The 22,907-nt window shown below is 39.6% G+C and overlaps 2 protein-coding genes and 2 non-coding genes across 4 annotated transcripts; 3 read left to right on the forward strand and 1 right to left on the reverse strand.

The window, feature by feature from the left end:
• Window positions 1-3,454: 3,454 nt before the first annotated feature.
• Window positions 3,455-3,526, reverse strand: TRNAC-GCA. Its single transcript has one exon. It is a non-coding gene; the product is annotated as a tRNA-Cys (tRNA).
• Window positions 3,527-5,700: 2,174 nt separating this feature from the next.
• On the forward strand, window positions 5,701-9,673 carry RPL23 (ribosomal protein L23). The gene is made up of 5 exons (XM_032237763.1): window positions 5,701-5,806; window positions 6,617-6,700; window positions 7,884-8,012; window positions 8,996-9,109; window positions 9,545-9,673. Exons 1-5 carry the CDS (start codon window positions 5,794-5,796, stop codon window positions 9,625-9,627), a joined length of 423 nt encoding a protein of 140 aa, XP_032093654.1. The 5' UTR covers window positions 5,701-5,793; the 3' UTR covers window positions 9,628-9,673.
• On the forward strand, window positions 7,664-7,797 carry LOC116523126. The gene has a single exon (XR_004257052.1). It is a non-coding gene; the product is annotated as a small nucleolar RNA SNORA21 (small nucleolar RNA).
• A 100-nt stretch (window positions 9,674-9,773) lies between the features above and the next one.
• CZH17orf98 (chromosome Z C17orf98 homolog) lies at window positions 9,774-14,453 on the forward strand. Its single transcript, XM_032237764.1, has 3 exons — window positions 9,774-11,249; window positions 12,557-12,656; window positions 14,253-14,453. The coding sequence occupies exons 1-3, from the start codon at window positions 11,043-11,045 to the stop codon at window positions 14,408-14,410; spliced, it is 465 nt and encodes a 154-aa protein (XP_032093655.1). The 5' UTR covers window positions 9,774-11,042; the 3' UTR covers window positions 14,411-14,453.
• The last annotated feature ends 8,454 nt before the right edge of the window (window positions 14,454-22,907 follow it).

Raw genomic sequence — 22,907 nt, forward strand, 5'->3', positions numbered from 1 at the left:
TGAAAGACCTGCAAAAATAAGTTAGGACAGAGAAAATCTGTGCAGTTATTAAAATAAACACCAACTTGTGGGCACATAAGTAATCAACCAATCGTTTTGACCATTTAGGAAGGGAGTTGTTTAAAATGTAATATCCCAAGACTGGGAATGGATATTTATTGTTTATTGAACAGTTTGTTACGCATGGAGTCCTATAAAGAATGCATAGGATTCCTTACAGGATTCTGTAGGATTGGGCATTACATTATAAGAACTATCTGCAGCCTAGTGCTTTGAAGAGGCATTGACTTAGAAATGTGGTGAGAGTTGTACCCTGATACACATGGAAAGTATGCATTCTGCCACTAACCATTTCATGAGATCTTAACAAATAAACCACTTATTACTATCAACATTTTCACTGGTCACAATCCTAAACTTTGGATCTTTCAAGTATAATTCCTGAGAAAAAATATACATATAGTTATTGGGGTAAAGGAAGAAAATAAGGAATATTTCAGAACAGATTACAGGACAGTGAAAATAATTTTGTACAATGTCTTTTCATAGTTTTAATACACACTTATCCTGGCTGATTAGTTTATTGTTCAATGTATCATGTCAACACAAGAGTTTAAGCTGAGTAAATAATGTTCATTTAATCATGGGTGAGCATGCTAATACAACCTATTTATTTTAGTTAACAATTGATTTCAATGAAATGATATTATAGCTAACCTGCTGTTTAATTTTTATTCAGTCAGTAATTAAGATAATCATTTCTCATTTAACAATTCATTTCCCTTCTCTTTTCCCAGATATATATTAAACATTGTACAATAATAGCACTCTTGATCTTCAAGGTATCATAGCATTTGTTGTATGAGTTTCAGAAGCCCAATTATGGTCTGTATTTACAAGTTGTAAATACAGACTGAAAAAAATTGACATCATGTATTATAAATGAAACTTTAATTGTTGCCCCAAACTCAAAATGCTATCTTTGTAGTTCCCACAATAATCTAGTTGATTGAGAGCCATTAGTGGAGTGGAAAGAACACTTTTGGCAGCACTTTCTCAACCTGGCACATTTCCAAACTATTATATTCTAAGATTATCCAACCGTCAGTGTCATGACTAGTGAAAAGACAGGTTTGGGGTTGGGTTTTTTTTTTTTTTTTTTTTTTTTTTGCATAATCCATATTGTGTGTAGATTATAGGCAGATTGACCAAAAATATTACAGTAGAAATACTCTTCATACATGTTAGAATACCAATAATAAGTAATTCTGGGTGGAATTAATACAGATCACACAAACATATTTTCCTCTTCCTTTTCTTTATTGCCACTCTTTATAGTCGAATGGAAATACAGACCTTGCATATAGACCTTGGAAAGTCTATATAGACCTTGGAAATAGTATTTTTCTTGTAAAAGTATGCAGAAACTATTTTATTTTTGTGCTTTTTCAATTGTCTCTCTACTCAGTACGGATTTGAGGAAATATGCAAATCTAAACAAAAATACAATACTGTAGGGCAAAATGAAAACAAGCAATCCAGAGAAATTTCAATTTAACTAACCATCTAAAAGGCAAAAAAAATACCATTCACTGCACAGATGAAGTTTTACTAGCAGTGGTTAGCAGTTTGGAAGAGACAGTTTTTCAGATTATAGGCAGATTGAGAAAAAACTTTATTTTCTTTCACCTGTCCCAAATGTGCTTTTTCAAGAGGCAACTGGACTTTCTTATTTTTTTCTTTTGAAGACCTTTCGCTTCTCATCCAAGAAGCTTCTTCAGTTCTGACAGGATAGTGGGGAATGGAAGGATTTACGTTCCTTGCAGATAGCTGGTAATTTGCATCCTTTTTAGAGAGTCATTGAACCACTTGGAGGTTTATCTGTGTCCGCGGGATAACCTGAGTAGTCTGCAATATTTCCTTTGGAAATTTCACCTCAGCATTAAATGCCAACTTCTTTTTACATGTCTGCACATGGAATTCCTCTTGAGTTGATCATCAAGTCCCTTTTTTGTGTTTCGGCTCAACACCTCTCATTTTCATTAGCAAAGCTTCTTTTAGAACAGCACTCTTTGCCTTGCCCTGGGCTGAGGATTGCTGCAACTAGAAATGGCATATAAAGAACTGCTCTGCAGAAATACTAGGGCTGCACAAAAACATGCCATAGTACTTCATTGACTTAATATTGGTATTATTCCTTTCAATTACAAGTCGTCTTCAACTTAGCCTTTTATTTAGTAACCATTCAAAGTCACAACAGCAGTGAAAAAAATTACTTATGACCATTTTTCAGTTATGCCTGTTGCAGCATACCTATGGTCACGTTATCAAAATGTGGATGTTTGACAACTTTATATTTATGGTAGTTGCAGCAGTGTCCTGGGGTTATGTGATCATCTTTTATGACCTGATAGTCAACATGGAAGCCAAATTCGCCTTACAACCTTATTACTAATTTAATAACAGCAATTATTCATTTAACCACTGTGGCAAGAATATCATAAAATGGGGGGAGAGAATTCACTTAACAACTGTCTCGCTTAGCAACAGAAATTTGGGCTCAATTGTGGTCATACATCAAGAACTATCTCTAGTTGTAAATTAAGTGGCGTGCAATTGTTAAATTTTAAAACGCACACATATATTTTGAACATATCCCTCTGTCTTCACAATTTAACTTATTTCTTTAATACCTTTTCAGATTTAAAATAAAAATAGTACGTCAGGAGCTTCCACTCCACAACCATATCTCATAATCAGGAAGAGGACAAAAAGTGATGGATTAGGAAGGGCGGGGCTTGCTTCATCAGCCCTGCCCCAATTTCTGTTTCTTTTGCAGGACGGCGGCAGCAGCTACTCTAGTGAGTTACGCGGCGTGCTTGACAGTTCCCCAGCCGCGTGGATTGGATCGACCAAACGTTGGCCGTGGCGGAGGAGCACGTGAGCGTGCTGCGCGAGGCAGCCCTGGCTTCGGAAGCGGGTCGGAAGACTTCCTGCTCGAACCGCCTTGGTTTTACGGCAATGTTTCACGACCCGAGCAACTTTAAGACGTTTCCTGTACTTCAACTCCCAGAATTCTCTAGCCATGTTGAATGTGGAATTCCACATGTCATACGATTGTTCAGATTGAAAACCGTGGATATGTAATTCATTTTGCGAGGCTGATTTTATCCTTAGCATTAGAGATATTAAGATATATAGATCCCGGCGATTTTATAATTGTGTAAATTAAAAATGATTTGCTCGAGCTTGATTGGTCGTTTTAAAGAACTTAGAGCTGCACGTACAGGGTGCTGCCGAGATTCCTGTTACTCAATTTGCGTAAATTACTTTCATGTATCTACATAATGTACATAAATTGTTATATGTTTTATAAATTGCTTCTGCGTTGTTCCTAAATTCCGGTCGGTGAATATTACTGCTTGCTTTGAATTTTGAACAAAAAATATTTTTGAGGGGGCACCCGGATTTGAACCAGGGACCTCTTGATCTGCAGTCAAATGCTCTGCCACTGAGCTATACCCCCCTCGCTAGTTTTTCGCTTGCTACAGTTTCTCTTCAAAAGAGAGAAGAGAAACTGCTTTGGAAGGAAAACTATAGTTCTGTTTTTTACGATAGGAAGATTTTGAATTCTGTCAATTAGTATTTGGAAACAATCCACCCGCTATATAAAGTTTATTTTGGCGTTTGCATTTTTTTTTCCTGAAAAACCCTTGCTTTCACTTCGGTAATTAATATATAGCACTGATTTTTTTTCTGCTTAGTGATGATAGGAAAAAGTTATATTTTAGCGTTTTCAATATGTTTGATTTTGACTATTCAGGAAAGGCAACCTTTAAAATTGTAATTTCCTGAGACTGAATCTGAGAATTTATACTGGTGGGATTCGGCATTGTATTGTAAAAATAATCTACAGAGGACATGTTGACTATAGTATTCTCTACCAGCATAACAAATGGAAATTATGGATGGGGATGATTCCATGTATGTAGTCCAACATAAATGAAAAGTATGGACTTTGGCAGACTTAACAACCAGTAATACACTTACTGCAATTTACATCTTCACTATAATAGAATAATAGACTTTGGAAATTTTCTAATCCAACCTCCTGTGCAAGCAAAAGACCCTATACCATTTCAGACAAAGGGATATCCTGTCTCTTTTTTTAAAAGCCTCCAATGATGGAGCACCACAACTTCTGAAGGCCAACCAACGCACTTTCACAAGAATTTTTTCCTTAGTTCAAAGTTTCTTCTCCCCTTGATTATATCCATCACTTCTTGTCCTGCCTTCAGGCGCTTTGAAGAATAGGTTGACCCCCTTCTTTGTGGCAGAATAATTCTTCATATACTGTATGTTTTAGCTTCCAGCGTACTAATCACCTTGTTTCTCCTTTCTGCACTCTTTCCAGAGTCCCAACATACTTTTTATGTTGTGGTGACCAAAACTGGATGCAATAATCCAAGGTGTGGTCTTACCAAAGCCTTATAAAGTTGTACTAATCCTTTACATGACCTTATTTCAATCTTCCTGTTAAAGTATTGGCTTTTTTGACAGCTGCAAAGCACTGCTAGCTCATATTAAGTGGTTGTCTACTAGGATTCCAAGATCCCTCTTGCAGTTACTTTTATTGAGCCAAGTTTCACCTAATCTGTATCTGTCTGTACATTTGGTTTGTCAAGATCCATCTGGATCTTGAGCCAATTTTTTGGGGTGTTGGCTATTCCTGTCAGCTTAGTGTCATCTGCAAATTTGATGAGTTCCCCTTCTATTCCCTCATCTAAATACATTGGTCAAGATCCTCCTCAGATGCTTCTTAAAATCAATCAAAAATCAATCAAAAGTATCAGCCTCAAATCCTCCTCAAATTTTCAAGTGTAGTCCTGATAATATTATATATTTGTACAGCTATTGTTGGATGAGGGAAAGAAAAAGAGGAAAATAATATAAGAGATAATGAAAGGGTAAAAATGATTGTACAACTGCGTTTTCATAACATACTTAACTACAAATTACTCAATTACATTTAGCTTGTTTTGTTACACAAATTCAACCTAATTAATTAATCGTTCAATATGTATATTAAGTCAACCCAAGAATCTGAGCCAATTCGATTCATGTTTCAAGCAACAGTTCAGTATCATGCCTAAATTGCTGTTCAAATTTTGGTCAACACTTCAGTTAACTTGCCTTATTTTTTTCCTTAAATATTATTTCCTGTTCCTCATTTCACTTTCAAAATATTAAACTTTGTACAATAGCAGTACTGTTAATCTTCAAGCTGTCATAGAGTGTTCCCTATATTTTTCCAAAATATTATCTTAGGTAGTCTTTTTGGCATTAAAAATAATAACTGGAATTAAACCCACATGTTTAGGAGAACTTTTATCAGGATTCGAATAATTAGGATTCAATATTTTAAAATGACCGACTCAGTTTGAATATGCTTTTTAAAATAAAATTAAGCTCGGTCACATGGGAATCACCCTACGGCGGAGATGGACGACTAAAAGTACTTAAAGAGGGCGTTTCTTTGAATAAATATGTACAAACTTAAACTACAGTCAAACTTTAAAAAAAAACGGCTAAAGCCCTTTGACTAAGTTCACCTTTAATGGTATAATATTACTTTAGCCATTAAAAAAAGAGAGAAAGAAGGGCTTATTTTATATCCGTTTCCGGCATTCACATGAAAAGATCGCCTCACGTGACATGGGACTTTGAAAACGTATAAGTTATCCCGGCAAGCCTTGCGCCATCTTTCTTTTTTTCCCCAGCCTCCTGAGCAAGATGTCTAAGCGAGGTAAGGCCTGTTAAACCGTGAGATGGTCTGGAAGAGAATCCTCCTTCATCGCTCTTGTTTGGGAAGATATTAGGCTCGTTTTATCGGGCATTATTGATGGGTGAAAGTTAGGTCTCTGGCGAGATGAATATTTTCGACCACCCCGCTCAAAAACAATATTTTTTGGTTCGTGGGATTTGAGGAAAGCATTGGGGGGGGGGGAGGTGAGAAGTTGATTGGAAAGCAGTGCAACTGTAACTTCAACTGCTTTAGTAGGATTTTACTATAATAATATTTGCGGCATTATCGTTTGCAGACGGCGTACTCCAGATATTAGCCTATCGTCCCCTATTTTATTTCCATTGTAGTTCCTTAGATTACTATTTCACAACCGGCAGCTTTTAAGATATGTCGAGTTCCCCAACCAGCATGGAAAGTTCCAGTCGATATAAAAATTGCGACGGTTGAGAAACTGCCTTAGATCTTTGAGAGGGCAAAAGGAATTATTCATGCTTGCCCATTTGGATGATGAGGGATATGCAACTTCACCCCCCCCACACACACATTTTTTTAACCACATCATGTAGATCGGAGAGGCTTCATAGATCAGTAGAGTTAATTGCTTAGCTATCAGTAATGGAGTTTTTCAAACTATTAGAAAAGCAATTAACACAAAGTGTGAGCTTTTGTGTAAATATATGGAAAACGGTGATTTTTTAGTGAGGGGTAAAAGTACCTGATTTTAAGACTCAAAAATCAAAAAAGGTGGTAGGTATTGGAATATTTTTATTGCTTTAATAAAACATTCTTCATCCTATGACTTTTTAATAGGACGTGGTGGTTCGTCTGGTGCGAAATTTCGCATTTCACTTGGTCTCCCAGTGGGAGCTGTGATCAACTGTGCGGATAATACAGGTATGTCTTAATTTTGGTTAATTTGAATAAATAATTCTGGGTAGCAAGTCTGGGAATTTTTGTAAAACACTTTTAAACTGAACTTTAGCCAAAAGGGCTTCCAAGAGCTTCCAAGGTTTTTTCAATTCCTTGATTAAGCAGCATAATCAGTCCTAAAGTAGGTGGGAAAATGCTAGTTCTAATATCCATCTCTTGAATGTTGGAGTGGTAAATATTTAAGCTTTGTGGACAATTGTAACATTCATTGTAGGAGATCATATTTCATATTTCCTCTACCTTCGGATAATGGAAGGTATTTCTGGAATTGGATGGAACTTCTGTTTGTCCATCATGAAACACCCTAGGTGGTAAACAATGTATTATATAAATTAAGAAACATCCTTTAATTCAATTATTTACTGCAAAATCTAGATAAATAAACATATTTTTCTTAACATAAATATTTGTAGGTAATTTTTACTCTCCGTAGAATGGAAATAATCCAGAATGTGGTTGACTTTGGACTGGGTGATATTTGGATGCTTTATTCTAGTGGAAAATATACAGGTTAATACTTGTTCGAGTTAATTTCTTACTGAGGAAAGGGTAATAGTTATCAAAACAACACAACCACAAGCTGCTATCTTTTGTACAAGAGTGAGGCAGCCAGCCTTATACATAAAAAGTGAGAAAGTGTGATTATGAAAGCAAAGTAAGGACAAATAAAACAGGCAGGAGTTTTGCCATTTTTAAATTGCCATATATGTTGACTAACAAGGTACTCACTTAAATTATTACCTCTCTTATAATGCATATTAAAGCTTTTCATTCCCTGAATTAACTTTTTGCAGTTCAGAATCTTGAGAGAACTCTTGACATTATCCCTGTCCAGTTCATCTGGGGAAAAAAATCCTAGTAAGTTCAGTTGCGAGCCATAGCAGTCATGCTAAAAGAACATGATACAGACTAGAAGCAATGGGTTTTTCCCTTCAAAAAGCACTTGCTGGGTCTGTTTTCAGATGGCCCAGGGAGTTGTCGTGGAAGGGTAAAGAAACAGCATTACTTTTGGGTGAGGTTACAGCTTGTGCTGTTGTTCCTCAATCGGTGATGCCACAAAAAATAGAAGTCTTGATAACTTTGATGCAAAGTTTGTTAACTTTGATACAAAGTATTTGTTAACAGCAATAATTCCTTCATTTCACAGGAGCCAAGAATCTCTACATAATCTCGGTGAAAGGAATTAAGGGGCGTCTGAATAGACTGCCAGCTGCAGGTGTGGGGGACATGGTAATGGCTACTGTCAAGAAAGGCAAGCCAGAGTTAAGAAAAAAGGGTGAGTGATGGAATAAATAAGATGTATTGATTTACAATCTTATTGTTACTTTGGGACTGTAAGAGAAAAGCAATTGGAACTGGTTACGATCTATTAGTCATTACTTACCAACATTTTCAGCATTAAAAGTAATGGTTGGGTACAGTGATCATTGTGGTAAATATATTGATGGAATCTATATTAGTTGTGACTTAACTATAAAGTGTTTTTGCGCTAAATTATTAACATTGGAGGGAATCTAGTTTGAGTTTACTTTAAATTAATTTATAAATCAGATTGTGTTTCCATCTTCTGAATTCATATATTCGGGGGGAAAACATTTTTCCTTTGGGAAATTGAATTTAGACTAATATATCTAGTTTGGGTTATATTTTAGAAGAGTACATTAATTTAGTCCAGAATAGAATATAATTTAGGCCCGAAATATTGTAGGTGGTGCATTTGTATTCTATCTATCTACCTCAAATGATAACTCCCAGAGTTTCCAGAATATGGGGGCTGGCTGAGCTGTAGTCCATAACAAAGGTACTAGACAAGGAAAGACTATTCTGTTTTCCAATTTCCCCCCAAGATGAATGTTTTATAATAAAGTAAAATTATATACTTTCAAGTTTATGTCTATTAGAAATCTTATTTGAGCACCAGAACCAAAGCTAGAGGCCTAAGAGATGATCTCTTCAGAACAGGGTGTTTTTGAAATGCTGTTAATTAAATGGTGTAAACACATAACATAGTTAACTGTTGTGATACCAGTAAGTTATAAAGAATTTAATATTACTTGGAGAATGTTTTCATTCTAATTTTTCTGGCATATATGCATTTAGAGCTTTACATTTTATATTCTATGCTGCCATGACCTGCATTTTAATAAAGTTGATCTAAGTGTTTTCAGTTGCAGCATGTCCTACAACTTTAAAGAAACTGTTGCTTGATTTCAAATTCAGGTGTTGCTTACTAAACTACTGATTTTGAACTTTTCATAGTGCATCCAGCAGTTGTGATTCGTCAACGGAAATCCTACAGGAGAAAAGATGGTGTATTCTTGTATTTTGAAGACAATGCAGGAGTGATAGTAAACAACAAAGGAGAAATGAAAGGTATTGCCGCTAAAGGGACCACAAAATTAAAAAGAACATATTTTGCTTCTTGCAAAAATATTCAGTCTATTAATAGCTTATTAAGTTAGAGAATGTCCTGGATACTCATTAAAGTTTTACAAAACTAGCACGATCTAAGAGCAGAAGCAAGCAACAAAGAAAGAAAATAAAAGCAAAAGAATTAAAAAGAAAAATCGAAGCTTACAATTTATTTTGCAGCAAACATTAAGTACAACATTTTTACTTTATGATTGTAGTAAGCTCTTCATTTTTGATCTTTTGATACTTTTCTAATAAAAACCACATGAATTTTTCTGTTTCATGCAAAAAGTTCAAGGTATTTCCAGTTCATCATAAATGCAGATATTTGTTTTCATAATAGTGTTGGGCTGCTGCTGCTAAGAAATATTTCTGGTTTGTTCTTTATTTTTCCAGGCTCTGCTATCACAGGCCCTGTAGCCAAGGAGTGTGCAGATCTATGGCCCAGAATTGCTTCCAATGCTGGCAGTATTGCATAAATATGTTTGTTCTTTGTAAAAATAAAATAAAAGTGATTGGCTCAAAGTTTTGTGGTGTGAATATCTTCCATGTTATAGAGAAGGAAAGAAAAAGACATTCTGTTTCGATATTATTAACAGAATATTTAATCAGAAAAACACTAAAACTGTTTGATGTCTTAATAAATCAGTGCAAATCTATTTATGAATGTATATTAACATCCCTTGAGTCAGTGGACAGCCTTAATTCCACGTTTTAAAAAGTTGTAAGGTTAGAAATGGGTGAAGGAGAATCATATTTGCATAATCTTATTCAAAACACAGAAGAGGTATACTGTAACTGACTATGTACAAAAGGAGATACCAGAATTATTTGCTCTGTAGCTATCCAGTGATAGACTAACTCCTTTTGGATGTTTTTTTAATTCCCATAAAATATATAATAATAAACATATATAGAATTCTACTAAGTAATTGACATTATTTTACATGTATGTTAGTTACACTGCTTTGATTCACTAAAGCTGTAAACTCCACTGTGGGTCCTCACACTCCAGCTAAATAGAGTACATTTTTGTGCTAGAAATATCCCCAGGTTATGCAGGATAGTTAGTTACATGCTGGTTGGGCTGCCTTTCCCACTGAGTAAAGTTGAGTAGATTGTATCATTTGAGCAAATTAAAGAAATCTTAACAAAGATGCACCCATGTGACCTTTTAAAAAAATATATTTAACAGTTAACTAGCATAGGACAATACAGTCATAAATTGTATTGTAATACTCCTGTTCATAACACATGATTATCGCACTGTACAATCTTTGGAGTGTTTTAAAATTGCAGTCAAAGCGTCAGTTAAATATATGAATCTAGCAATAATTCAGAAAGTACTTTTTTCTTTGCACCATTTACGCTATTTAATTATTCAAAACTGGGAATTTAAAATCCGAGCAATTTCACTGACATGAATGAAATCCACGAAACATGTAACTGGTTATTCACTTATTTTAGGCTACAATACTACTTTGTTCCATAAATGTATCTAAAAAGATTGTGTCTTGCACTACAGTTCATTTATCAGGAATTGTGAGCTGCACAGTACTAAAGGAAATTCTCAGTTGTAGTATGAAAAAAAATTAAACTTGCCATGTTACTTTAAATGTAGCTTAGCAATTTTAAGTTTTCTGTTGTGCAGGAACTATGATAGATTAATAATGTAAAACTAAGGGTAATATTGAATGAACTATACTAAAGTAAACTACTGCACAAATGAAAAAACTGCCAGCTTCAGGTTGTTATGGAACAATTGTCTCTTGATAACATCACAGAGACTCTAGTAGGGTAATAATGAGAGTTGCTAGGAGAGAGGTAGCATATATATATGATGTGGTGAGAGATTAGTAGTTTAGTGTGACAGTCATCATTTTCTCTTGAAATCATGACTTGTATTACACGGAGATGTCTACAAAAGCAAAAGGAATTCATCCTTGATGGTGTGGCAGTGGACACCATTGGTAGCGGATATGCTCACATCCTGCCCAAGCTGTGGTCTGCACTGCCACCATATAATGCTCAATTAGATATCCATGCTGCTAGCTATTTCTCATCTCCAGTGGTGAAATCACTGCTAAAAAGGACAGAGCAGGTAATGACATTTGAAACTCGAAATGGAAATAAATGTAGATGAGCAGCAGGGCTATGAGATATAACTTGATGCAATTTCATATGCTAGACTATAGTCCAGGTTCCCATGACTTGTAGATAATGTTTATACTTTAAAACTTTTGCTGAAATCAATTTTTGATACATTCCTGTGGGAAATGGGTCAAATAAGGATACATAAAATAATTGAATAGCTTAATATATTTAAAGGGAGTGGGGAATTCAGATATTGGGCTTATTGAACTGTTGGCAGTTTGAGACCCAAGCACTGTAACAAAGTGGGCTCCTATTCTTGCCCTAGCTCCTGCCAACCTAGAGTTTGAAAGCATGCAAATACAAGTAGATAAATACCACTTTGGTGGGAAGGTAATAGTATTCCATGTACCTCAGTCATGCCGGTTTGTATGACCACAGAAGTTTCTTTGGATAACATTAGCTCCCTCAGCTAGGAAATGGAGATAAGCACCAATCCTAGAATTAGACAGGACAGGACAGGACACGGAAAATCCTTACCTTTACCTTCAATATATTTAAAATAGAATTACCCAATACAGAGTACCTAAAAACCAAAACAAAATCTCTGAAAACATAGCTCCAGCAGCTTTTATATTACTGCCTGGGCTATCAACATAAGAAATATGGCTCTGGCTGCAAAATGCTGGCCTGTTACTCTGATAATCCACAAAGTAACACATTTCTCAACTAAAAAAAAAATCTTCCCAAATAATAATTTCTTTTATTTAGGTTTCTAAAATAACTGAATACCATCCACTTTACATCTAGTCTAGCAGGTATAAAGACAACCTGTATTAAATATGGGGAAAGCCCAATTAAAAACTGTCCGTGCTTCCAAATTATCATCAGATGCTGATTCCTCCTAAATTTTAGTACAGAATATTCCTCTTATGTGCTCTTGCACAGACCTGCTTGATTTTTTTAGAAGGGAGATGGAAAATTGTGGGCAACAATGTTCTGTTCCTTGGACAGATTGGTAACTGGTTCATTACACACACTTGAGAAAGCTATTAAGTGTAAAAGTATAATGTTTCCAATATTTAGATTTTCTTTTCTTGGAATGTTTGGTCTTCAGGCTTGATGTCACAACTCTCTTTATGATCTCATTGTAGACATTACCCACTGCATCACATTTAAGAAAAAAAGAAAATATTCCACAATGATAAAAATTAAAACCAGTCTTCTCTCTCTCATACTCTGAATATCTACCATCCCTGCATATTCATTTGTTTTTAAACTGAATTAATTGGCCTTTGTTTTTCTTTTGCTTGACAGACTCGTGGTGGGACCTCTAGGGATGGGTGGATAGTGGACTATTTCCATATCTATGGGCCAGGCCAGAGGTATTTGAACAGGAGAAACTGGGCAGGAGCAGGTGAATGAAGTGTTGAACCTTTCTCTTTCTCGATCTTTCATTTCACCAGTAATTGTTTATCTTCCAAACTTTTAAAATAATTCAGGAACTATGATAATGTCTTATTGAAAATACATTACATGGCACAAGTGAAAATTATTGTTTAGAATATTTATATAAATATAAATATATTTGTTTTCATAGATTTTCACGGGTATAGGTATGCTGGTCTTGTATTGGGTCTTTTCCCGTGTAAGATTGAAATTGTTTTGACCTCGCCGAAACATTGCCAAGACAAGCTCAATCTTACACGGGAAACGACCCATACATATGCAAGCAGTGGTCATATCAAACAGAATAGTAATGGGCAGACAGTTCATATAGTATTAGGAACAGAAGACTCTTGTGGCTTAAGGAAGATACAAGAGTATTTGAGGATTATTGATAGTTATTTAGAAATAGGTTTTATACATAAATTTAAGATTTTATTATACAGTTTTTACCATATTTGATTGATTCTCTAAACCAGAAGTCCCCAACCTTTCTGGCTTAATGGACTGGCAGCAGCAGGGGAGGGAGGATGGTTTCATACATGCAAACCATGTGTGGTTTCTCGCACATGCACAATGAATGAAGCTTTGCACATGCTCGCACACTGCTTGCAAGGCCTGGTTTCCAACAGTACTGATCCACGGACCGGGAGTTGGGGATCCCTGATGTAAACAATGATTGATTAAAAATAATTGAAACTAATGAAGTTCCTGGTGGCAAGTAAAGCCAATGACATGTACTATGCTTTATGTCAGGCTCAAAACTAAGAATAACACATAGCAATTTTTCCAAGCTGAGTTCTTTGTTTCACACTTATATACAAAACCTTGCCAGAGTGAAGACTATTTGCATCCACAATATACTCTGAACCATTAGGGAGGGGTTTGTTCACTCTATTCATCTCACATATAATATTTAGGCTGAGTTGCTTCTTATTCCTTTAGAATACACGACCTCCCTCCTGGGAATCCAATATCTCGCTACATTCCATCCCAGTTTTCCTATCATATGGGCTCTTAAATATAATAATTCAAGAGTAACTTTAAGGTTTGTTATCTCTCCACCTTAGTACTCCCCCACTTATTTGTTTTACACATAGGGAGCCAAATGCATAGAGCATGAAATTAAAATATGAATTGGTAATATTGTTTATGTGGATCAAGATGACATTTGTTATGAGAACTGCTATGGCTGGTAGGACACAGAGCAATGTTCTTTGTTTTTGGGTTGGTGGAGAAGAACACTGATTAATCAGAATAATCTCTGGAAGTTCTCCCATTGAAGGCCACAGAAATGAAATTTATCTTGTGATTTTTCAAAGTACTTTGGCAGGATTACAAAGTGGAAATGGTGTGTGGGGAGTAGATATTTAGGGTACAATAATCCATTGCTGATAGGGCAGTTAGGTTGTACAAAGTAAAAGAAAAACAAGGCAGATATTGAAGAAAAAGCATCAAGAGATAAATACGGTAAGAAAAATTGTGTGTTTTGTACACAGGCTGTATTTTCCAAAATAATTCTTTAACATATTTTTGATGGATGATCTTTAGTATTTTTTTTATACAGGTCACTCTCCCGAGCAAGTGGCTGGTCACCATCTGTACTTGATGGGTACAAAGCCAGCAACAGGTTGGAACGGCCGATATGGCTATCGCCGCAACACTCCAGATCTTCGCACACGCTCTTCTTGCTTTGGTGAAGTAACATGGCTCCCTATCCACTGAAGAACATCAGATTATATCAATCTGTCTCTTCTTCTAACTTAAATGCTCTTCGTATGTTTTGTTTGTTCTTGATTTTTCCAAAATAATAAAATACTTTTAATTTCTTATTTAACAGTTTGTTGCTTGTGGGAAGGGAAATTCTGGCAGAAGATTACATTAGGACAGCATTTTCCTAACTCGGCATGGTAGCTGGGATGCTTTGTGGGAGGATGAAAGCTGTACTATAGTCCAAGTTGGGGAAGGAAGGAAAAGAGTGATAACAAAACATTCTGACTGTGACAAAAGTGGCTTAATCGTATATTTTGTTCTTTGGGACTTTTGATTTTGGGCAGAAAATGTGTTCATATTAACTATGTTGTACCATAACTGTATACCACTTTGGGTTTCAGCAAGCATTGAATAGCAAGTCTGAAACTTTTTACTTAATATTGAACAGTTTTTCATTCCTATTATTTCTATTATTGCATATGAACTCTGATAGAAAAATATCTATGTACTAGGAAGACCAGTGCTGGAAAAAAAATCCGGTCTGGTTCAAAGCCTAAAGAAAGACACTGGAAATAAAATGGAGGCTAGCTGTAGGAAGGAAGGTGTTGTTTATTTGGATGCCAGAAGCTTCAGTGATAGCAGTGTGTTTCTGGAGTGGCTCACTAAAGGGGGTTGAGATAGGTGGGCATTTATAAATTCTTTGGGGCTTTGTAATTGAGATGCCTGTTCCTGTGTAAAAATGTGTCCTTTAATATTTTAATGGCTGCTCCCAGATTTCCATCTTTCCCATAAGGGGAAATACAAATCTTGGGGGTTTATCTGAGCTAATCTTGCCACCTTGCCTAATTGTATTCCTTATTTGGAGTCTCTTTGTTTATGGATGGATTGGCCCAGTCTTTCTGAATGGATACAAAATCTCCATTCCAAAAGACCAGCCTCTTCAAGCTTCATCTTGAGGCTATTTTCCTATGGCAGGAAGACTGGGGCTGTTTTCTGCCTTTGTTAAGATTTTTTCCATTTCTCCTTTTGGGGAAATATTCTCTCCTGCCTCATTTTAATATTAAGAATAAAGAGGGAGGGGGCTTCCTACACCAGGAAATAGTGATTCATAAATAATGCTATAAAGCAGCGATGGCAAACCTTTTTTTGGCATGCGACAAACTGCGTGCCAAAAGCAGGGGGACCACGGGGGGTCATGTATTGATGTGCCACACCCATAATGCTATGTGTGTGACCCCCCCCCCACATGCATGCATGCACAACCTCCCCCCTCCCATTTTTGCGGATGGACACTTTTTTCGCCCTCCCCAGGCTCCAGAGGCTTACTAGGAGCCTTGGGAGGGCGAAAACAGCCCCCCCCCCCCCCGTGGCTTCTCTGAAGCCTCCAAGGGTGAAAAATGGCCCTACAGGCAACCTGGAAGTCACTCCTTCCAACTACCAGTTCGGCGAACCAGATTAAAATTAACATCTGGTTTGCCCAAACTAGTTTGAACTGGCTGAATCTAACTCCAGAACACGTTAATGTTAAAATTGCAGCCATAAAACCACAATTGCGGATACACAGAATCATTTCCAAAATTATAAACAGGAATCTACCAGCCATATCTGTAGTAGTATTAGCAACATAGCAGCAGCAGAGGTGGGTTCCTACCTATTCGGTCCAATTCAGCCAAATAGGTAATAACTCTGGCAGACACGTGACTGCACCAGTTCTATCCTCGGCGGCGCCATCTTGATTTTCTGTCTGCACAAATGCAAAACAATCTTCACTGAAAAAATATAATTTTTATTCCTTTTTAAATGTGTGCATGCGTAGATAATTTTAAATGCAAATGTGCATCCACACAAAATTTTTGGGGCAACGCACCAGTAGTAATGGCGGCTGGAACCCACCCCTGTACAGCAGCCATTGACAGACAAGCAATTCACAGTAGCTATAGTCACATGGCATACTAAACTCTAAATCTAAGCACAGTAATGAACAACATTTTAGGCTTTTGCATTGTTGGACACAGTTCAGGTGGTTAGTTTGTGCTCCCATCTGTTGTGTTTCTGTAAAGAAATGTAAGGGAAATCATCCCAGTGCTATTATAGTTAAGCAAGCATGTAGATATAAAGGACAAACAAATGGGTCATGTACAAAGCAAATAATTGTTGGAAGAAATGTCCTTCTGGGTTCATCTCCAAGTGGGGAAAAAGACACTGGAGACATGGAGGCTGCTTGGAAAGATGGTTTAATGGTGGACAGGACCACATGGCTTGAGCCCTGAACAGAAAAGGTGATCACATGCTTCAATGTTGGGTGAAGAAGTGAAGAAAAAGAAGGGCTGAAAGTTCCTGGCTTTATACTCTTTGTTCCTCTCTGTTTCCTGTTCTTGTGTAAGAAATGTATTCTGATTGGTTGTCAGACTCCCACGGGGCCAAGTTTGAGTTTCCAGATGCCATTTGGTGAGTTGGGTAAAGGGCTAATACTATCATGCCTTAATCCCATCACTCTGGATCTGAAGGGGAGAACTCTTTATTATGTAGAATAGACTGGCTTGGGCATCTTAATGGGTCATTAAGAAAAGTGGGGGCTATTAAGAGTGAGCCTGTTTTCTGCCTGAAAACATGTTTCTCCATTTCTGATCCAGGGAAATATAATATTGTGCCTTTTCAATATTTCCTAGGATATTTCATTTTTCTAGGAGAGGGGTGGGTGCTAACTTCCTACAATCCCTCCTTTTTTAAAAATATGCGAGTGGGAGACACATGTTCTTGGCAAAAGATTAAAATTAGTCAGATCAGGGAGATTTAATTTTTTTTCTGATGCAAAGGGGGTGGGCATTGAGAGAGGCAATAGAAGGCTGGCAGCAGAAGTGGTTCCCAGAGCAAGCTTTCATCCATGAAGGTTTAGCAGCCAGGGGAAAAGTTTTGGAAAGAAATTTACAGTATCCAATTTTCCATGCCAATTAATTTCAGATACCACTTTTTCTGAGCTTCCACACAGGTTACAAGCAAGCAGAAGTCCCAAAATTCTTCACAGCCAAGATTTTGCCTTTTAAATAACTACAGGCTGCCCATTTCCAAGGGATGGTTCTTGAACCTGCCCTAGCTCTTATTTTAGTGAGGCCAAACTGAGTTTAGCCAGTGTGCAAGCCAAGCTATTTACTATTTTTAAAATTACGCACAATGAGCCCTAGGATTCCTACTCATGAGACCACCAGTGTAACACATCCTGCTTTACTAGGTACCTGGGCAGCATCATTAGTGAGTCAATCAAGGTTTGGGTTTTGGAGATCCTTTCTGCTAGCTCTTCAAGTGGGGGAATTGCCTGAGGGGAATTTCCTCTCTCCCATGAGATTAGCAGGGAGATATGACTGCTTGGGCTTTAGTGCCAGGGCAAAAATTGTGTGGAGGTAAGTCAAGGAGATAGTTTCAATCTAATTCTGAATGGGGTTTCTCTCTCTCCCTCTCCCCCTTCCTCTCTCTCCCCACAGCTGCTTCTACAATACAGAAAATATAGACATTTTGGAGAAATTTCCCTCCCACCAGACAGAAATCTAAGAACTTGCTGGGCTAGCCACTCTCAAATACAATTCTTACATGAATACATTAAACTGATTACACTATAAATGAGACAAGAAAATAAACCTTACAATGAATTTATGTGAAGGAAGCAAAGACAGAAAACCTTACAATCAATGTCCACCCTCCCCCATAGTCTTTACAGCTGTCTTCTGGGGATTGAAAAGAATCTTTCAGTCTTTATTTGTCCATCTCAGGGTTCTTTCTTTAATGTCTGCTGGATGACATTAAGCTTGGCTTGCTGCTATGTCAGGCTTGGGAAGGTCTGCTCCACTCTGGTTACTGTGATGACTTTCAGTGGAGGGCTGGATTGGTGGCTTGGTGAATGGAAGGTCTTCTGTGGAGGCATCTGGATCCATTTGCTCTGCTCAGGGCTGAAAGACATGAGAACAAGGGTCCCCTCCCCCACAGAAAAGGCATTGCTGGAGGATTAGAGGTAAGGGGGGAATGGGGATAGCTTGCAGGCAGAGTTTGGAAAAAAAATATCAGTATTGCAGTTACTAAACAGATAAGCTGGTAACAATATGGGGATATCACAGATGTGAAATGGGGTCTGGATTCCCATGCTACAGGAAAGAGATGAACAGATAAAATCATTTAAACACATACAGTAAATGCAAGGGTGAAACTTTTCTTGTAAATGAGCTTAAAATATTCCCTCGTAACCTCGAATAGGTACTTTAAGGTACAGGGAGGGAAGGAAGAAAGAATACTTCTTTTTACTCTGTTTTTGTTGGCCAAACAAACACAAAGTAACCCCCCCCCTTCACTCAGTTTTCTGGGGTCAACAAATGGAGTGAAGGCAATTTCTGCCAGTTTACTCTTTTCTTTCATTGAACAATTTAAAAATATTGTCTTTTTGGATTAGAGACATTTTATAGTTACAATTACCTCCAGGGTGCACAAAAACACATGTATACACAAGGACAAGGGAAAATAAGACAGTGGGGGGGGGGAGAGAACTCTCATGTTTACACAACTTAGGCATTCCCAGCACAAATCTCAGTTAAGTTAGGGAAGGCACAAATCTTAACAAACAAACCACATGGTTGCATAGACAACAGAAAGGAAGAGACCCCTGCATGGCCCCATAGGATCTGACAACCAATCAGAATACAAGCTCAAGAGCAAAGGCCAAAGAGGGCATAAAACCAGGAATTTTCAGCATCTTACTCTCTTTTTCTTCTTCACTCAACATCTGAAGCATGTGATCCTCCTTTTCTGTTCAGGAGCTCAAGCCATGTTAAGATAAGATAAGATAAGATACTTTATTTGTATGCCGCCCTTTTCCCTGGGGGGACTCAGGGCGGCTCACAGTTCAGGGGGAGGGGAGGACAAACCAAGTTACATATAAGACAATACATCATTAAAAGCACAACATTCATACTATTCGGGCAGGGTTAAGGTCTTTAGCCCCAGGCCTGTCGGGACAGCCAGGTTTTAAGGGCTATGCGGAAGGTCTGGAGGGTGGTGAGGGTACGAATCTCCACGGGGAGTTCGTTCCATAGGGTCGGAGCTGCCACAGAGAAGGCTCTCCTCCGCGTGGTTGCCAGTCAACATTGACTGGCTGATGGAACTCGGAGGAGGCCTAATCTGTGGGATCTAATTGGTCGAGTGGAGGTGATTGGCAGTAGGCGGTCTCTCAAGTACCCAGATCCAATACCATGAAGGGCTTTGTAGGTGACAACTAGCACCTTGAAGAGTACCCAGAGATCAACAGGTAGCCAGTGCAGCTCGCGGAGGATAGGTGTTATGTGGGTGAAACGAGGTGCACCCACGATCGCTCGCGCGGCCGCATTCTGGACTAGCTGAAGTCGCCGAATACTCTTCAAGGGCAGCCCCATGTAGAGCACATTGCAGTACTCCAGCCTAGAGGTCACAAGGGCACGAGTGACTGTTGTGAGAGCCTCCCGGTTCAGGTAGGGACGCAACTGGTGCACCAGGCGAACCTGGGCAAATGCCCCCCTGGTCACAGCTGACAAATGGTGTTCAAAGGTCAGCTGTGGGTCCAGGAGGACTCCCAAGTTGCGGACCCTGTCTGAGGGGCGTAGTATTTGACCCCCCAGCCTGAGAGATGGAACACTTGGCCAATTAGTGGGAGGGAAGCACAGCAGCCACTCGGTCTTATCCGGATTGAGCACAAGCTTGTTAACCCCCATCCAGTCTCTAACAGCCTCAAGGCCCTGGCTCATCACATCCATCGCTTCATTGAGTTGGCACGGGGCGGACAGATACAACTGGGTATCGTCCGCATACTGGTGGTATTTTATCCCATGCCGTCGAATGATCTCGCCCAGAGGTTTCATGTAGATATTAAAAAGTAGGGGGGACAGGACCGAACCCTGCGGCACCCCATATGTTAGGGGCCTAGGGGTCGATCTCTGCCCTCCGACTAACACCGACTGCGACCTGTCCGAGAGGTAAGAGGAGAACCACCGTAGAACAGTGCCTCCCACCCCCACCTCCCGCAGTCGTCGCAGAAGGATACCATGGTTGATGGTATCGAAAGCCGCAGAGAGGTCCAGGAGTACCAGGATAGAGGCATGGCCTCCATCCCTGGCTCTCCAGAGATCATCGGTCAATGCGACCAAAGCGGTTTCTGTGCTGTAGCCAGGCCTGAAGCCAGACTGGAATGGATCAAGATAACTAGCTTCCTCCAAGGACCGCTGGAGCTGAAAGGCCACCACCTTCTCAATAACCTTCCCCACAAAGGGGAGGTTGGAGACTGGACGATAGTTGTTTAGAACGGCTGGATCCAGAGATGGTTTCTTCAGGAGGGGTCTCACCACCGCCGCCTTAAAAGCGGGGGGAAAGGCCCCCTCCCGAAGGGAGGCGGTAACAACCGCCTGGATCCAGCCCTGTGTCACCTCCCTGCTGTTAACAACCAGCCAGGAGGGGCACGGGTTCAGCACGCATGTGGAGGCACCTACAGCTCTCATGGCCTTGTCCACGTCCTCAGGGGCAACAGCCTGAAACTCAATCCAGCAATGACCTACCAGATTATCCCCTAGTGCCTCGGCTGGTTCTGCAGGGTTGGAGTCCAAGTCCGCCCGAAACCGAGCAATTTTATCCGCGAGAAACTGTTGTCCTGTTCACCATTAAACCATCTTTCCAAGCAGCCTCTATGTTTCTAGTGTCTTTCCCCCCACTTGGAACTGAACCCAGAAGGACATTTCTTCCAAAGGACACAGCAACAGTCATAAATATGAACCAGTTGCCAAGCATGTGAATTTTGATCACCTGATTATGGGGATGCTGCAAAGGTCATTACTGAAAAATGGCATAGGTCACTGTGGGAAGCCCCCTCCCGAATGAAATAGTTTGGGGGATATTAAAAAGGCAGGATAGAATATTTCCCCTAAAGGAGAAATGGAAAAAAAACCTTACAGGGCAGAAACAAGTCCCAGTTTCCCTGCCCCCAAGCAGAAACTGAGGAGACCAGGTTTTAGAAATGCAGATTTGGTAATCCATTCAGAAAGACTGGGTCAAGACAGAAACTCAGATAAGCAACAAACAAAAGGTTGACAAAATTAGGATTTGCATTTCCCCTTTTGCCTATACAGCCAGCCAAGACCCCTACTTGGACCCACAGGAATCCAGAAGATATAAAATCCACTCACTCTAAGCTCCATTTTGTCAGCTGTCCCAGAATTGTATGTGGTTGGTAGTTCTGCTTCATCAATAAAGGGAACCTTTCCAATCAGCCTCCAGCCTCCATTTTATTTTTAGCACTTTTCTTCCAGCTTGGAACTGGACCTGGAATTTTTCTTCCAACATCACTTTTTTCAGTGCCATTGTAAATTTGAATGGTCAATAAATGAACTATTGTTAGTTGAGGAGTACCTGTATTTGAATAATCCTTTCATGTGTCCATTTTACTATCATGCTCCCAGTCCTGTGAGAATTTATTTCCTTCACACTTTCCCTAGTCTTGGTTGTTGAATTCTGGCTAGGCTGATAGGTTAAGGTGACCAGACGTCCCACTTTTCGTGGGATAGACACGATTTTAAATAATTTGTCCCGCATCCCGCTGCGTTTTTAAAAAGTCCCGATATTTGTAGAAAGGGTGCCCTGCCCCTTTTTTGGCTCCCGATCCCTGCAGCAGTGGCTGGCTCTGCTCCTGGCCGCAGGCCCCTGCCGCGTCCAGCGCATCTTCATCAGCAAGCAGGTTGCCCGCCCGGCTCGCTGCTGCTGCCCCTCCATGGCCGGGTCACCCCAAGCACACATGACACGGAGCTCCCCGCGCCTAGCTGCGTTTCGCACACACTTAGGCATTCAAGGAATCCGGCGGTTTTTTTAAAGGTTCCAGATCCTCTGCAAACACCCTACTGCATCCCGGCCGTCTCCAATGCAAGGGCAGTGAAGGGCAGCCAACAAGTGACGCGAGAGCTAGGAGCAGCCGAAGCCCCAGCCGCCACCCTGCTTCTAATCTCCATCTGCCCGATGGAGGCTGCCCGGCTGCTGGCGCTTCTGCACCTCTGCTCCACCGCCCAAGATGCCACCACCACCCCCTCGCTGGCTCTTCCTGTCGGCCGCCCGCCACCCGAAGCCTTCCTGCCCACCACCGGCTGCACCATGTCCGACTTGCCCCGGGCGGGCTGGAAGTTTTACAGAACTCCGGATTGGGTGGCATGGAACGAGATGGTATTTCACAGCCAACAGTGGGTGGGTGGGTGGGTGGAGGGCAATGCACAGGACAATCAGCATTGGATGCCCCCTCCCCAGATCCAGAAACACAATCCAGACAGATGTTTCCTTGATGAATCCAGAACTGGGCGAAGAGTCCCGGAGCAAAAAATCCTTTTAAAAAAGGTGTTTGGGGGAGGGGACAGGCAGGCGAGAAAGACGGTGGCGCTTTTGATAAACCGAATGCCCATCGTCACACGGGTTTCCCTTGAACAGCGCAACTTCCAAAAGTGCAAATTATTCTGGCTCAGGCTGA

This window comes from Thamnophis elegans, chromosome Z (assembly GCF_009769535.1).
Source record: "Thamnophis elegans isolate rThaEle1 chromosome Z, rThaEle1.pri, whole genome shotgun sequence".
NCBI lineage: Eukaryota > Metazoa > Chordata > Lepidosauria > Squamata > Colubridae > Thamnophis > Thamnophis elegans.

Coding starts and splice junctions, on each gene's coding strand:
- RPL23 (XM_032237763.1), top strand. Junction 6,701..7,883: donor CAACTGTGCGGATAATACAG/GTATGTCTTAAT, acceptor TTCATTTCACAG/GAGCCAAGAATCTCTACATA. Junction 8,013..8,995: donor GCCAGAGTTAAGAAAAAAGG/GTGAGTGATGGA, acceptor AACTTTTCATAG/TGCATCCAGCAGTTGTGATT.
- CZH17orf98 (XM_032237764.1), top strand. CDS start 11,043: ATGACTTGTATTACACGGAGATGTCTACAAAAGCAAAAGGAATTCATC. Junction 11,250..12,556: donor TGCTAAAAAGGACAGAGCAG/GTAATGACATTT, acceptor TTTGCTTGACAG/ACTCGTGGTGGGACCTCTAG. Junction 12,657..14,252: donor GAGAAACTGGGCAGGAGCAG/GTGAATGAAGTG, acceptor TTTTTTATACAG/GTCACTCTCCCGAGCAAGTG.